This window comes from Phycodurus eques, chromosome 15 (genome assembly GCF_024500275.1).
Source record: "Phycodurus eques isolate BA_2022a chromosome 15, UOR_Pequ_1.1, whole genome shotgun sequence".
NCBI lineage: Eukaryota > Metazoa > Chordata > Actinopteri > Syngnathiformes > Syngnathidae > Phycodurus > Phycodurus eques.
In genome coordinates this window covers 6,073,672-6,090,787 of record NC_084539.1, presented here as the reverse complement: position 1 = coordinate 6,090,787, position 17,116 = coordinate 6,073,672, and the positions used below count along the sequence as shown (strand labels likewise).

Genomic DNA, 17,116 nt, shown 5'->3' with positions numbered 1-17,116 from the left:
TTTGAATTTAAAGTTAAATAAAACTGAATTGCATTTAGGCAGTGCTTCTTTCGTGTACCACTAGAGGGTGCTTGCATACCACTAATGGTACTCGTACCATACTTTGAAAATCACTGATATTCTAGATATGCAAAGATGCAAAGACGCTATTTTGCAACTAGAAAAATAGCAACAAATCTCTTGATAGCGCCTCGGTGAAATTCAATTTCAGAAGCAAAAATGGTTTGCTCCACTTTCTGCTTTGTGTCAACATCACATTAAGTGACTGCTTAAAAAAAATTGCCACTTTACTGCACGTTGTTTTTATTTTGATTCTGAATGTGGATCCGGTTTTCAACTGCCCCACTGAAGTGGTGGAACTATTCTGGTGGAAGACAGCCCGAAAATTCCTGAAAAATACCAACAGCTGTATTGCTGCAGCAAGCTTAACCGAAAGCTGTGATGTAGCAGTTTCTCAAAAATAACAATGATTTATTTGAAAACAATATGATATAATATAATAATATACCTCTTGTTTAATAAATGAAATTTGAAGACTTTTGCCACCTCTAATCCGGCTTGTGACCCCCATGACGGTCCATGTCAGGCATTGTGTGTAATAGCAATCACCTACATGAAAAATGTCAGGCACTGCACGAAAAGCACAAATGATTATGGTTATGGTTATGTCATTTCATTTTCTCTCAAGCAAAGAACCAAACGTGGCTGGCTCGTTTAGGTGGCCAACGAGACTTTTTGGGGGGATTTTTTTGGTTGTTGTTGCTGTTGCCCCCCTTGCAGATTGTCAGCGCGTGCCTACGGTCGCAGCAAGCAGTTCGGCGCGATGGCGTTAGACGAGGACGTAAGCTAGGTGGCCGCACCGCCACGCGAATCACAGCGACCGAGGCTGCGCTGCCGCACGCGCATGGGAACCGCGCCGAGCGCCCGGGCATCTGCAGCACCCGCAGCCGAGCGGAGGGAGCCCTCACCCGGCCACCAGAAGCACACACTCCGCCCGGACTCTTCCTCTTGACTCGCACGCACACACACGCGCGCGCGCGTGCGCACACACGCACACACGCGCGCGAAGTGAAAAGTCGTTCTCCGTGCTTCTCCCCCGGCAGGCTTGCGAAGGTGTTTTAGTCGCTTTATTTATTTATTGGAATAATTTGTTCGAGGCTGACAGTCGAACCGAGGCGCTCGAACTGCGTCTGGACGCGGCGAGCTCGGACTCTTGGCTGGAGGGCGAGAGAAAACACACACAACAAAAACAGTCCTTTCTGTCACTTCTTCTTTTTTTTCCTTTTTCTTCTTCTTCTTCTTTTTTTGGAGGGGGGGGGGGGGTGTCCAACGACTTGAAACCGGCTCCTCCGCTCGCTTCCCCGCTGAGGATGAGAGGAAATTAGACGTGTCGATCGAGGCTTTGAGCTTGTTTTACTGGATTTATTTTGGCTGTGGCGAGCGAAGACCCGGAGAGGAGCGGAGCTGCGCGTAAAAAAAAAAAAAAAAAAAAAAAAAAAAAAAAGGAGAAAAAAAAAGGAAAAAGCGAAAGAGGTCTTTCCTCCTTTCTCCTCATCGATATCGCCATCCAGATACAGTTGTATCTATCTGTCTGTCCATCTATTTCTCCGTTTGTGTCCATGTTTTAGGGCCCGTGCGATTTTGCTAAAATGCATCATCAACAGCGGATGGCAGCTTTGGGCACCGACAAGGAACTGAGTGACTTACTGGATTTCAGCGCGGTAAGAACGTTATTTATTATTGTTTGGAACAAATGAGTGTGATGATAGGAGAGGCTGGAGATAAATGAAGCACGTCCTGTTAGGCTTTCACTGTTTACATTTGAACACTTTCTTTGATCTGGACAAAGTGTGTGTTTATTTAGAGTTAACTTAAAAAGTGAGTGCATATTTGTGATGTCTTTTTTTGTTTTGTTGGGATGTGTAGATATTTGTGATGCTGCATTAGTAATTTTGTTGTCTTATAGATGCGAAACAGCGATTTGAAAATGTTCCCATCATCAATGGTAGTATATCTCATTTTAAATCCTTCTTCCCGCTTTATGTGTAGCCTTTTGCCTATGATAAAAAAAAATAATGTTTTTTGTTGTTGTTGTTGTTGTAAATTTTCAATTACAATGAGTGCCACATTCACAGTGTAGACAATCGTTCAAATGCATTAAAAAAAGAAATTAAAAAATGACTTTTTGAGCATGAACCTGCGTGTTGCACATGTCCCGCTCGTGCAGCAGTCAGTGTTGCAAGCGCAAAGTTATAATCCCGCTTTAAATGGAGCCCCCACCCCACCCCCCACCAGTTCCCTTGGAATAAAAGCCTGTGGTGTGAACTTGAGGGACAGGAAATAGTGTTCCATGCTCTCGGCCATGTTTTCTGTGCCTCTACCTCCCTCTGGGAGCAAGTTTGGTCACAAGAGGAGGAGGGGGATGAGGGGTGGGATAGATACAGCCCTCTATGAGGAATAATAAACGGATTCTCATTAATCCTGGTATGAAAAGAAGATATGTCGGATTAGAAGGTGCAAAAAAGGGCAGTGGTGCTGCATGTGCAGAAATCCTTGAACAAAAGAAAATAAATGAATTTCAAAAATTATGAAAAAAAATACATTTCAAAATTACCCCTTAATGAGCACAACAATGCAAATGTCATAAGAAAGTAATATATTTCCATAGTTTACCTTATTAAATCAGTTAAACAGGTAGATCTTCATAAAACTTCTCCAAAGAGATATTCATGCATAAAAACTATAATGGGATGCCAGACTATAGTTTCAATTTCAAAGCCGTCAAATGTAACACACACGCTGAACCGCATTGCTTGTCAATGTTAAATAAGCAGTCAGAAGACTGCTACTTCATAGAGGCTGTGGCTCAAATGTATTTTTTTTTGTGTGTGTCCTATGGGACTGTTATTGTGAGATGTTCAACATTGCAAAGTAAGTCATGAAAACAAAAACAACAATTGATGATTAATTGTAATAGGATGTGCTGCCATTATCACAAGACACTGTATCGCACAAAGGTTTATACAAGTTATTATTCAAGTGTCAGATAAATAGTCTGAAAATTACAGTCATGCATAAAATGTATTATTATTATTATTACAAATGTAAGACTGTTGTCCTGAACAATTATATTGTCAAACACAAATGTACGTGAGCACATCAGATTTAATCTTACATTTGTGCTGTATAATGCTTCACAAATTACAAATTACACCGTACACACACTTTCAGGCCTCTGCCCATTAGAATAATTGAAAATGAAAAGTTATATTTGATATTTATTTTTAGCAATGTGGGTTGTCCTCATGGTTGACTCGTCGAAAATATGAATATATGAATAAACAAGCATTTTGACCAAATAGAGCGGCAAGCCCACCAATGTTTCTCCTCCTAGGACCATTAAAGCAGGCCGGACATTAATTTATGCGATCGTAGGTCTGTGAACGCCCACCAGTGGATAAAGTACTCAAAGTGCTTCTTTTGACAAGCAATAGACCCGCTAATAAAAATAATTCATCGCAGCTCTGTGGGTCATCGAACACCGGCGCGACCTCCGTCGCGGCCCAATTGGAGGCACAATGTCAACATGTCAACGTTAATCTTATCAATGACTGTCCATATCTGTCTCATCTCATGACTTTCAATTTATAATAATAATCAGAAAATACCTCATGGTGCATGTGAAAGTTTGACGCTGAGATAGCGCTCACTCCGGCCTGATGCTCCACACAGATTATGTATTGGGGGGGTCACATGATCTGTAATATGGTAAAGGCTCATAGTCACTGGTGTAATGAGACAGCTTGTAACATAGTCAGAGTCGATTTCTGCTTCAATATGCGTGTAGCGATCACTTACTGTAGATTACCTTCAAGTCAGATATTAGACAAATTTCAAGCGTTTCATTTCTAAATACAAATAAATAAAATAACAAATCACAGAAGTAAAACTGATAGTGAACTGCAGATTAATACGTTTCAATTTCAAGTTTTAGAACAGGCAAGTAGGGTGCTCATTTGTTACCGTTGTAAACATGTAGCCCTTGTAATTCAGTTCTTGTCAGAAAAAAAAAAAAGATGTTTACTTCTTAAAAAGCAGCTGTCACCTTTACATTTTGAGGCAAGGCCTGATCCGCTTTTTCCAGCCAAATGTCTCCCCGGTGTATTGGAATGAAGCTTTTCATATGTAGCTAGAGTCATTTTCTGCGTGCTCTTATTGGAGCCTCCGTGCTCTTGGAGGTAATGTGTGCTCTATTTGTCTTGTAGATGTTTTCCCCTCCTGTTAGCAGTGGAAAGAATGGACCGACCTCCCTGGGGAGTGGACATTTCTCCGGCTCAAGTATGTCATCTTTTTTCTTTTCTTTCAATGAGCTGTATGTTTTTCTCTCAATTTAAAATGCTCCCATGCACCTGTTTACTGCTGGCTTTACTTTTGTTCTGTGTGGGTAACCACGTTCTGCATATGTAAGTTTTGGGGGAAGGATATTTCACATTGTAGTTTTTTTTTTTTTTTAATTTATACATGATATTCCACGCAACAATGTCTTCTGATTATATGCGGCCTTTAAAACCACACTTAAGGAAATACTAATAGGGTTCACGAGTGGAATTGAGCAGCTACGACTTCGGGGTCACTTGCACAATCTGATTAGATCCATACAGGAGCTTAGGATTGAATTTACAAAAATATGTGTATTACATTGTTTGCCATTGTGGTGACGCAATGCATTGTACTGAAGCTTTTCTAAAATTGTATCCACGATATTAGATAGACACTATAACTGGTCAATTCATTCTCACCTGCGCACTCAAATAAGATTCAATTCAAGCGCTTGAGTTTCAGCTTTGAATGATACTGTCACACAGCTGTTTATTATTTTATTATTGTGGTATTTTACGGTGGCGTACTGAACTGCGTCATACTTAGAAGTGTTTCTTATACTCCTTTTGTATTGGATTTTATTAGATTGTATACATTCAAATCCACTGAAAAACCACAGGCGCTTTAATTCCAGATAATTAGTATAGTACATACTAAATGTAATATGGTGATATTATGTCGCTTTTTACAATTCGAAGGATCACTTTGGTTTTCAGCTGTTCACGTTCATTCCTGAGAGAGACATCCTGTTTTTCTGATTTGGTGATGTCACTCTTTCCTGCCTGTGACTGTACAGTGGGGATTAGCTCACTGTGGTTCCATACAGTGTGGACCTTGTGGTGTCAAACTGTAGTGAAACATGCTAGCACTGAAAGTGAACATTCGGTTTACGAAGCAAAACTGCATTTTTGACTTTCGAGTCAGGCTGTGAGTTGATAAGTTTGTCAGGGAACATTGTGCGAGTGTGATTGACATTAATGAGATAATTCCAGCACAGTGTGTAATTTATTCGCTTAATCCTATTTGGCTTTTGAGTAAAAGTGGTTAATTCCTTGTCTTCCATTTATACATTTTGTCATCATGCAGTAGGTGAGTCAGGTGCACTGTAGCGCTCAAATTTTTGATGCTCCTTATGTGTGCAAGTGATACACCGTTCACAATGAGCCACTTGCTCATTCATGCTGTCACTCTGCGAGTGGCAGGCAATAAACATTCGATATGATCTCTTTATCATTTACTAATTCAGGATGTAGCCAGCATATTACCAATTGAGAGTTGCGCGTAATATGTTTAGCTTGCTTTAAACAGCTCAGACGCTGAGATCAGTCCAATAAAAGTGCTGATTGTACCTGTTCTTGAACACAGTTGCTGCCGACAATACCTCCGGAACAGCTGCTTAGATGCAGAAGAACAAGAGCTGCAGTATGCTTTACAATCAATTCCTTTCTGTACCAAAAAGTAGATCCGGTCAAATCCATATTTCTTATTTCTTACTACGGGTACTCTATCTTCCTTCTACTTTCAAAAAAAAAAAAAAAAAACTACAACAACAACAGTATAACATGCTTTAAGAATGCTTGTTCGTCAATAAAGTATGTGCCTTGCGATTTTTTGTTGTACCTTTATGAAAGACTGTTGTTGGCGTATGGAAGATGGCGAGTAAGGGAGAGAGAGGAGAGGTCATTGTTTGGAAGTAGAATCCCTGCTTATCTGGGGTTACTTCCCTTTATCTTTTACCAGCACAAGGATCATCTTGGGAGGCACTGAACTTCTGTTGCGCAAAAAAAAAAAAAAAATCGCTCATCGATGTGTACATCTTGGTGAGATTGACTATGCGTAGGCCATTTTCGTAAATTGCTACGAGTTATTTCTTGAATTGCATCATGTTTCTAGCCTGTTTATCTAAGCCCTGGCACTCTGAAGTTTCTTTGGCCACATGGTTACCTATTTAGCAGTTGCACTCGATAAACAAGCATGAAAATCTTTTGAAATGCTTCGGATGAACATGAAGGATGATGCTCATTCAACGAGAGAACACTCAAACAAAGTTACGCATGTGCACGGGATGCTTTGTGTGGGCGCTTCTAGGAAATGAGTGGCCAAGTTGAGTTTTGGTACAAAAACTAAGCGTATGTACAAAACCTGGGACAAAAGTTTGTTGAAACAAGCAGGGCAAAATAAATCGTACGAAATCTAGTGCATACGAAAACAGAGGGTCCACGGTACCTCACTAAATTTGCACAATTAAACCACGGCTTCACGAAGAGGGTGAGACGTACAATTGTTTACCTAGGATTGTATTTATATTGCTAACACATTCTCATTGTGTCTGGTCTTAAAGCATGTGAATTCATTTGCACCTGGATGCACGAAGGCAACACAACATGCTAACATCCATGCATGGATTTCTCGAGGCAGTCAGTGAGCGTATTAGGGCCTTATACAAATGTTTTCATTGATGGATTAGACATGTCTTGTACACACTGATATAAAGTATGTATATATAATATCACACACAAACACACACACACATACACATACTATATATATTTACATACACAAAAACACAAACACACATATATATATATATATATATATATATATATATATATATATATATATATATACAGATGTGTATGTGTGTGTGTGTGTGTGTGTGTGTGTGTGTGTGTGTGTGTGTGTGAGGCGGCACGGAGGACGACTGGTTAGCACATCTGCCTCATGGTTTTGAGGACCGGGGTTCAAAATCCCGGCCCCGCCTGTGTGGAGTTTGCATGTTCTCCCCGTGCCTGCGTGGGTTTTCTCCGGGCACTCCGGTTTCCTCGCACATCCCAAAAACATGTGTGGTAGGCTGATTGGAGACTGTGAATTGCTCTTAGGCGTGAATGTGTGCGCGAATGGTTGTTTGTTTCCATGTGCCCTGCGATTGGCTGGCGACCAGTTCAGGGTGTACCCCGCCTCTCGCCCGAAGATAGCTGGGATAGGCTCCAGCACGCCTGCAACCCTTGTGAGGATAATATGATATATATGTGTGGGTGTATTTTATTTTTTACAATTTGCTCCACCAATACTCAACATCAATCAGAGACTTGCAGTGTCACATGTAAGTCATAAAATGTGACATCGTAAATCAGCTAACTTGTGCTTACTGTATTGTGCATTGTTTCTTTGAGGCAATTAAAAAGCATCAAGTTATAATTTGTTCCATAAGGAGGGTTGAAAATGATTCCTGGTCTCCAAAAGTTTGCATAATCCAGTTTGTAATGCTGGTCACCTAACTTGACTTTTACCGACTTCTGTTCAATATTTAATGGTTGTTCATTTGAGATTACAGCATTTCATTTAGTTGAAATAATAAAAAAATAATAATAAAGGATTTAACATCATGTAGATAAATGTCCAATTAGGCCAATTTTCTATTAAACCTTTGTGCATAATATTTGGAACACTGTGTCAGTTGGTTGTTAAGTCAGTGAGTTAGTCTGGCAGTTGGTACAACATCAGTATGAGCCCGCTTGCAAAGGAATTTTGCGCAGAAAGTAATGAATAAACTAATCATTTTCTGAAGTATTCTTATTCGCAAATTATAGTATTGCTGGAAATTATTTACTTTACCTGCTTTAACATGACTCACTATTCTTGAAGTTAATTGCTGTAACGAGACGTACTGTATGCAGAGCACGGTGATGATTGACAACGTTATGAAGGGTTGGTTGACAGCGGTAGACAGTGGATGACTCTACTGACCACTCAAAGAAGTTTACAGTGCTATTTACATTTATAAACGGATGGCATGTATGCGAGTTGGCATGTACCCTTGTACCCTTTTTGCCCTGCACGAAACACCTTATACAATATTATATAAACCAGCCTAATTAGCGCAATGTACATGTAGCATAATGTCCTGTGCCATATTGAGGGAAGCTGAACCCGCAATCATCCGAGCAGAAGGAATCGGTGTGGTTGAAATCTTTCCTGCAGGGTTTTTGCAGACAAACTTCGAGGTCATTTCTGTTGATCCTGCTCCTGTTCCTGAGCCATTTTGTTATTTTCCTAAAAACAGCACATTGCAGACGTCCTCTTTGTTTACTGCTTGTTTGTGTGCCTTGGTGTGGTTTGCTCCCGTGCCGCACATGCAAATGTGATGCAAGACAACAAATTTGATGAGTTTGGGGGGGAAAAGGACCCAGTTTTGGTTGCATTTTCAGCAGCTGTTATGCTTTGGTTTGCTATTCGGTGTCTATCTTCACCTTGGAATTATCTTCATGCACAAAATAAAAAGCAAACACCCAGCACTGTCACATAAATTTGAAACTACACACACAAAATCACTTTTTTTCCACCCACATGTACAAGATTCATCACGCACACACATTCTGCTCACCCCTGCTGTGGCTTTCTGCAGGCCTCGGCATTTTGATGAGCCCGGCGCTGTTTGTGAATGCAGCTAATTAGAACTCTATAGACCCACACAGCCATGAGAGCAGCAGTTTCCAAAGGAAGGGATGAGGCCAGAGGCTCGGACATGCTGACACTGAACCCGGTCCTCACACTGTATGTTTAGTTCTGCCCGGCAGTCATGACTTTGGTTTAGATTTTGGACAAGTTTTAGAAAATATACTGTTAAAGATGTGCTGCTCTGTAGTTTGACCCCCTAGCATGGGGCTAAATCATTACATGAAGAGTATTTTCCTTCCGCTATCGTTTGAGTAGATCTGTTGGATTGAAATACAACAAAAGTTCAAAATATCCAAATTAGAAAATATACAAAAACCTATTCACAGCTAGTTGCTCAAAATGACATTTGCATTTCACGAGTTCTTTCTCTTATGCTCAAAGATAGCGATAAAGCCCTGACTAATAGGAAAGTAGTAATTGGTGTCAAGAAAGTATGTTCAAGTGATGCTGTACATCTCGACTGATTTATAGCAAGATCTTTGTATGTCGAGCAGGAGCTAAGTTGGCCGGGGTTATTAGCGGAAGTTACGATGAGTTTCTGCCACATGAGTATGTTTTTGCTTTGCTAGGCTATTAAAAAGCTCAAGCTGTCATTATTGCTTGACACTTGCTATTTTGATGGGTTGCGATGGTGACATACAAGCCAGCATCCTTGCAATTCAATTTCATTTTAAGGCTAATGTAAGATGAGTTTGAAATGATTAAAGTGTTTTATGCTCATTGTTGTCACATATTTTTGGTTGAAACTATTTATTAAGACAATAATAAATATTTTTGGGGGTGGGGTGGGGGGGAGTCAATTACTTGGCTCGGTCCCTATCCCCCAGGAATAGTGAGGTTTTGCTGTATTTATATTCATATTTATATTTATTGCTATGTATACAAAACAACCAAACTTAAAAAAAATGCAAACTGCTCTCAAAGTAGATCACATCATAGCATGTGCATAAAATGTATCAGACGTGCGTTCATCCAATTATTTATTACATTACTTCACCGACGAACCGTGTCTGCAGTGTTTCTGATACAGTAAGACCGCTAACTTGAGTCGGTGAATGAAATCATCTGAATGTGTTGTCGCTCCGTGAGTCCGTTAACTTGATCTGTGGACTTAGCAGCAACTAGCGGGTTTCAGTACGAAGATTCGAATCATGTGCATGGGTGATTCAGAACACAAACAGGTCTAGAGTTGTCATGATGGGGGTTTGCACTTCCTGACTGTTGTCTAGTTCCTACTTTTTAAATACAAGCACTATACAACAGTAATTGACAGCTACCAAATATATTTCCTATATATTATGCCAAAAGAACTGTGTGGAGGTGTCAGACATTTGTCATGGAAACCATATGAACAGAAATACTGAAAAACAAAGCATATAAAGCAAATGTAAGGGAACACGTCAAACAAATTTACATTATTAGATCTGTTAAAGATGTATTTTTGACACTTGCAACAAAACTATAAATATTTGTCTGGGGTTCTTACAGCTTAGTGGATGCTAAAGTCCTCATATTTTGGGAAATCAATTCACCTTTATACTGTACACAAAGTCCCACATGACATCCTCAGCCCACGGACATCAGCAAGCAGGAAGTGGATTAACTATTTTAATTATTGGGAGATTTTGCCTCGTTGTTGTTTATTTTGGGATCATCCCTGGAAAGATAATGCACACGTCAAACTCTATGTGTGTTCCTAATCTCCTCCTGGATGAAGCCGTTCAGAGAGCAGCTCCACTGTGCTTGTCACCACCGCCACTCGTCTATTTCAGGTCTTGGCTGCTTTCGGTGTAACCCCCCTCCCCACTACCCCCCACCCCCTCGCCAACACCGTTCGAACCCCTCAGATGTGCCGTTTGTTTCTCTGTCAACAGTGTTGGAAGGGGACTGAGGTGTGTGAGTGTGAAAGTGTGTAAATGAGAGATTTGAGGAGATTTCACAGAATTGTGCATATGTGTGTATGTGCCCGTGGACTAAATGAGTTGGTGGAAAAGCAGGAGGTAAAGCTGAAGGAAAGACTCAGCATGAAATACATAATAAAAAAAACAAGATGAAGGAAAGCATAAAAGAAGAACCCAAATAGATATATATGAAAGATTAAATAAATAGAAACTACACTGGATGTGAAAGCGTTTTTCCAAATGATCTCAATTGGACCTGTGTAGACAGCAGTAGCTCACTCTGAAAGGAATTTGTCTCTGTGTGTGTTCAAGGTTAAGATCCCATTGCCGATGAGGAAATATGGTAACTGAGACTGGTTGTTGGCGAGGTGCCGTTTAGCAAGCCGGACGTAAGATGAAGCAGCTCCATCACTATGACGCATCTCCGTTTTTGTGCGGTGTAATGCATGTAAAACATGTGCGGGAAAGTAGAACTAAACATACAACATTTCATGCATTTTATCCTTGGGCTGTTAAATTTGCTTCATTGCACAGAAAACGTCACATTTGGATAAGCATGCACACTTGGCAGTTGCGGTTGTCGACTGAGTAGGACACACCGCACGATCATAGTGGAACCTCTGTTTACAAACATACAAACATAATTGGCTCTTGAACGGGGTTTGTAAATTGAACATAATTTTCCCATAAGAAATATTGTAAACATGAATAATTGGTTTCAGCCTGGACCAAATTCCTATTTTAGTAAAGGATTCTTCACTTTGAGCACAATACAAAGCTATACAGTTCTGTAAATAGAACATGACAAGGTGTGATCAATCAAACATCTCATTACTAACCGAGTTAACAACATCAACAAGCGGAATTGTCCTGATTGAAATGCAACCGCCCTGCCGGCCCGCACCCAAACATTCTCACAAAAAATTCCTCTGGTGCTTTCACAGCCAGTCGGAAATCACAAAACCCCTTAACTTGAACAATCAGGTCGCTACAATTATGAAGAATAAAAACTGAAATCCACTTTACCTTGACTTCTTGGCTTGCAGGTTCTTTTCTTGACAAATAGTCTCGCCTTTTCGCAAATGCTAGTCTCGGAAATGCTCTTACCCGTTCGCCGTTTTTCATTTATCCAAACGAGGACCAGCTTTTGTTCCAGAAGTTTCTCTCGGTGCTTTTGAAGATATGTCAGCAGCAACAAAAAAACTTTGTACTTTGCAATGCGTACGCCGTTGATATAATCCTCACAAATAGTCTTTAGGTTCACAGTGAGTCCCTCCCTCTTGCCACGCTGGCTTTTCTTGTACCCAGATTGAACTACCAAAATGCAAAAATAAAGGAAGAAATCAAAGCGTAAAACACCCAAAAAGTTACACAATGATGCGCTAAGCAAGTACCGAGCCATGACCCTGAACAGGAGAAGCAGTACAAAATGGATGGATAGATGGATGGATGGATTACCTTAGAGTCGTTATACGTTTTTGGTGGGGAAATTTGGACTCATGGAGCAGATTCATTTTATTTCCATTTTATCTTTTGGGGAAAATAAATTTTTAAATCGTCCCCTGCGGTAGCATATGCTTCTTCACACATCTGCAGAGAAATTTAGGCAGCCGTAGATACAACCGCGTTGGCATGTTGGATTTTTGTTCCTTTAATTGGTATAGCTTAGTCAGTCACAGTTTACAGCTGAGAGGAATAAAAAGGGGTTTGCTTTAATAATATATCCTCTCACGTTTGATTTGATACACTTGTACCGAAACAGATAATGCATTTCAACGTGGTTAACAACGCCCCCACCGCCACCCTCTTGTCTCTATTCAGTCAAATCAGCCTCCGTTCCGCCCGTCACTCAAACTCATCCTGGATGATCGCTTTCAAAATAGACGTGGCAGGCAGAAGCCGGTTGCTCAATACCTCACCCTCCTACCTTCTCTCTTTGTCGCCGAGGCTGTTAAATTGTCTTGTTTCCCTGGCAAAAACACCCAGCCATCCTCTTAATTGAAGTACGGATTAAGAATTAATAGGCGTTTTTAGTTATAATGGCAAATATTATGAGCTCCATTTGCTTTTCAAATGCTAATAATGACTGCTAATAATGACAGAGATTTCAATGTTCATGTCTGTGGCAGGGATTTTTTATTTTAATTATTTTTTTTTTGACAAAGCTCTGGAGATTGACGTTAGCTATTGCTTCAGCAAACCGACTTACTACTGAGTTGCACTCCATATGTTTTCCCCAAAGGCACACAGCTAAGACTAGTTGGGTTCCGCTATAGTTTAGAAAAGCTTCTTTTTTGTGTTCACTTTGGTCTGTGACTCAGTTAGATGAGACTCACTTGTCACTTTTGTGTGTCCTATCCTATATGTGTCAACCAACAGTGTTTTTTGTTGCCTTCTGATGCACTCTGTAATAGACGACTAAACGTCTCCTGTCAGACAAACTGTCAGTTTATAATTGCTGGTCTTCATCATCTTTTTTTTCTGGAGTCACAAGTGCCTTTTTTAGACGCATCTGTTGGACACCTGCAGTAGGTAATCTGTCGGATTTATACGCAAGCCCGTCATTAACTGTGGAGAGTGATTAGGGATGCAAGACAGGCACCGAAATTGAGTGCATAGATGTCCATACAATTTAGTGTAAATATGTCTTGCTGATGTGTAACGTACTTCACATTTCATTTCTACACTTTTTCTGGGACGGAAATAAATGTGATAGTTTGTGCATCAGGTAATGATTCCTTTCTGTCAGAAACACATTTTCGCCATTACACTGTCAAAATAGTAATAATACGCAGTGGGAGTAAACTTCTCGATCTCCAAACTTGAATATGACATGCACCTCAAGATCGTTCATATTGTATTATTATTTCTGACTTATTGTTGCCAATAGTGAGCAGCTTGGACAATGATCAATGTTCCCAAACAACTGACCACAGGGCTACTTTGTGCATTATTTGGATTCCCATGCACGTTCCTGGCAAGACACACCCCGCTGCAACATGATTGGCTCCTGCATTGCGGGAAGGGCAGGCTATGCAGATGTAACCAGACGACCATCCAAAATGTATACAATTTGTACGAAATAAAAACAAAATTTGTTATGGTTAGGTTTAGGGCTAGGGTGGTTTAGGATGGGTTAAGTTTAGGATAAGGGTGGCTTAAGGTTAGTGGGAAACAAATTAACGCTGCCACACTTAAGTCACATACTTCTTTTCCCGTCTGGAAGCAATAGGCCGTGTTTTACCGGGATACAGCAGCGAATCATAGTGCAGCGTGGCGTGTCCTGGAGCCAGTAATATTGGAGCAGAGCATGTCCTGCCAGGAACGCACGTGGAATTCCTAGTAACGCATCAGAAAATAGGCCCACGTGCATTTAGGGTTTCGGGTTTCTGACCCGGTATGCATACTTCGTTTTTCAGTCATTTATGGAAGTGAATGGGAATTTGTTAACTACGTTGCCGAATTTGTTAACTAGGTTGTCCCTTGTTTCTATTTCAAACTTGTGCTGTCCTGGTATCCATCCATCCATCCATTTTCAACACCGTTTATCCTGGTTAGGGTCGCGGGGCGCAGGAGCCTATCCCAGCTGACTTCGGGCAAAAGGCAGACTACAACCTGAACTGGTCGCCAGTCAGTCGCAGGGCACATATAGACACGGACAACCATTCGCACTCACATTCATACCGTAACTGAGTGGGAACTGAACCCACGCTGCCCGTACCAAAGTCAGGCGAGTGTACCACTACACCATCAGTGACTTCGCTGTCCTGGTAATGTACCTTAAATTCAGTTTGTAGCTAATTTCTTTTTTTTAGCTTTTTAAAAATGGCATAATGTGTTTTTGATCTTTTATTCTGCTTAGTCACACATCCTTCTTTAATTCAACCCCTCTTGTCATCTGATAGCACACACCTCTCACTCACCCCCTTTGATATCTTTATCTTTCAAAGTATTCAGTGCAACTGCAAAGCTGCAAGGCTAGATGTCATCAGTAAACATTCTTCATCCTCCTCGCTCTGCAGCCAATATGTGACGTCATGACAGGTTTGCACCTGTTAGCTCAAAACGGAAGCAGTTGCGATAGAATTGCATTCAGTGCCTAATCACCAAGTCCTTAGAAAATAGAGACTGTCAATGTCAAACAGCTTGGTTTGTAATTACACTAGTGCTAAGCAAGACCTTGCACTGTTACTCCTGTTGGCAATGTATTGTTTTTTTTTTTACCGTACGTCCACCTTTGTACGTGTGAACTTAAATACATCTTACACCTCATCCACTGTACATCAGAAAAAAATGAAAGAAATATAAGAAATGTATTTCTTAAGATATGAGAAAAATAATTTAGCCAGAGCAGCTGACTCCTCACACTCTCTATTTTTGTGCCCCATATACAGACCTCTTTATCCTCTTCATTGTCAGAGTTCTTCTCATTCTTAGAATTCCTCTACTTCCTCTTTATCTAATTGTTTTTATTTTATCTTGTTACTTATAATTGTAAAAAGTGCTCCTCATTCAACTTCATTATTATTTTCCTTTAACCTGTCTCTTTCTTCTCTTTTTGCCTAGCAAACTGTTGCTGACTTGCAGTTGTCCTCCCAAATGTTGCCAGTTTCTTGCAGGCAACTTTTGTTTTCTAAATTTAGAAACCATATTTTGTTTTTTTGTTTTCTTTGCAAAACATCCTGTGATCATGTGATGTTTTTGTTTTTTAATTCATTTTTACTTAGTATTTCCTTCCAGCCATCAACATCAACTGTTTCTTCCTGCTCTTATTATTCTGCACTTCCTTCTTAATCTTACAACAGTTGCAGCCATTGATCTCAGAGCAGATTCTGTTTGCTTGTGTGAGGTATAGTTTAGACAGAATCTGTCTAAAATAATAATTAAAAGAAAACAAAACCAAAAATTGAAACAAAAACACAAATGAATGAAGAAAATACAACATCAGCATCAATAACAACTTCAAATTGTACAGTGTTTCCAAATATAATGTTCCAAAAAAGTCAATCATCACATAAGCTGTCTCACTATAAAGGGTAAAATGTCACAGTGGATTTTACAATTTATAAAACACGGACAAATTATTGTTGTTCTCCTTTTTTTTTTTTTTTACTTGAAAGGGATCATTGAAGTCAAGCACAGAAAATGTTCATCATTAAGTTTGAAAAAGTCTTTGAACGTAACCATTGAATATTATGCAAAATGCACTGGATTAAAGTCCTTAGAAACTGCTGGCACATAGGACATGACTCACATTCTCCAATGCCTGTTTTACCGTTTTTGAACTTAAAGTGCAAGATTAAAAAAGAAAGCTTTGTTTCTTGATGAAAATACATGTGACAACTAACCCCAAAACATTTTGCCCCAACCTACCATGTTTGTCAATGCTAACTCTATCTTAAATTTAGCTTAAAACAGAAGCCTTGATCTCTCGTCTAACAAGCACACACATATCACTGCTAGGATTTTTATCTGGGAGAAGCTTATTTTAAAATATATAAAAAATTTTTTTTTTTTACTTTGGGTTGTCCAAAAAGGTTGATGGGCGCTCATCTCAGGTCACGATGTGTGATTCTCTTCTCGGACAGGGCACGACCCTCTGACCACGTTAAGGAAGAAAACTAATACCGTAATTTCTCGTGTATAATGCGCATTTTCTACCCCCCAAAAATGTCAAAAGTCAATAGTATGCATTATACATGGGTATAGGAGAAAATGAAAGAGACTTTCAAATTTTATAAATGTATGCCGCCATCTAGAGGTTATGAAATGCTGTACACTTTCATTTCACTATTCCACCGGCCCCTAGAGGTTATGAAAAAGTTTTACACTTTCATTCGAGTATGTCACCTAGAGGTTATGAAAAAGGTGTAGACTACACTTTTATTCCAATATGACAGGTGTACATCCATCCATCCATTTTCTTTACCGCTTATCCTCAATAGGGTCGTGGGCTGCTGGAGCCTATCCCAGCAATCTACACCCTGAACCGGTCGCCAGCCAATCGCATGGCACATAGAAACAAACAACCATTTGCACTCACAGTCACACCAACGGGCAAATTAGAGTCTTCAATTGACCTACCACGCATGTTTTTGGGATGTGGGAGGAAACCGGAGTACCTGGAGAAAACCCACCCAGGCATGGGGAGAACATGCAAACTCCACACAGGCAGGGTTGGGATTTGAACCCCGGTCCTCAGAACTGTGAGGCAGATGTGCTAACCAGTCATTCACCGTGCCTCCACAGGGGTAATATGACTCCATATATGTACAATTGTGCTCATAAGTTTGCATACCCAGGCAGAATTTATTGTTGTTTTTTTTAAATACAACTGATGATTGAACAACAACCATCACTTATTTCTTTATGGTTAT

At 40.1% G+C, this 17,116-nt stretch overlaps 1 protein-coding gene across 2 annotated transcripts in view; it reads left to right on the top strand.

Annotated features, from left to right (window-relative positions):
* The first annotated feature begins 785 nt into the window (after positions 1–785).
* The window catches only part of LOC133413359 (transcription factor 4-like), a 197,705-nt gene continuing 181,374 nt past the window's right edge, over positions 786–17,116 (top strand). The window contains exons 1-4 of one of the 2 annotated variants that reach the window (XM_061697633.1): positions 1,402–1,533; positions 1,629–1,721; positions 1,967–2,005; positions 4,266–4,338. In XM_061697633.1, the coding sequence (XP_061553617.1) occupies positions 1,650–1,721; positions 1,967–2,005; positions 4,266–4,338 (184 nt within the window). In that variant the 5' untranslated portion in view covers positions 1,402–1,533; positions 1,629–1,649. Of the gene's footprint in view, positions 1,722–1,966; positions 2,006–4,265; positions 4,339–17,116 lie in introns of both variants that reach the window. The other variant, XM_061697629.1, reaches the window with a different exon arrangement.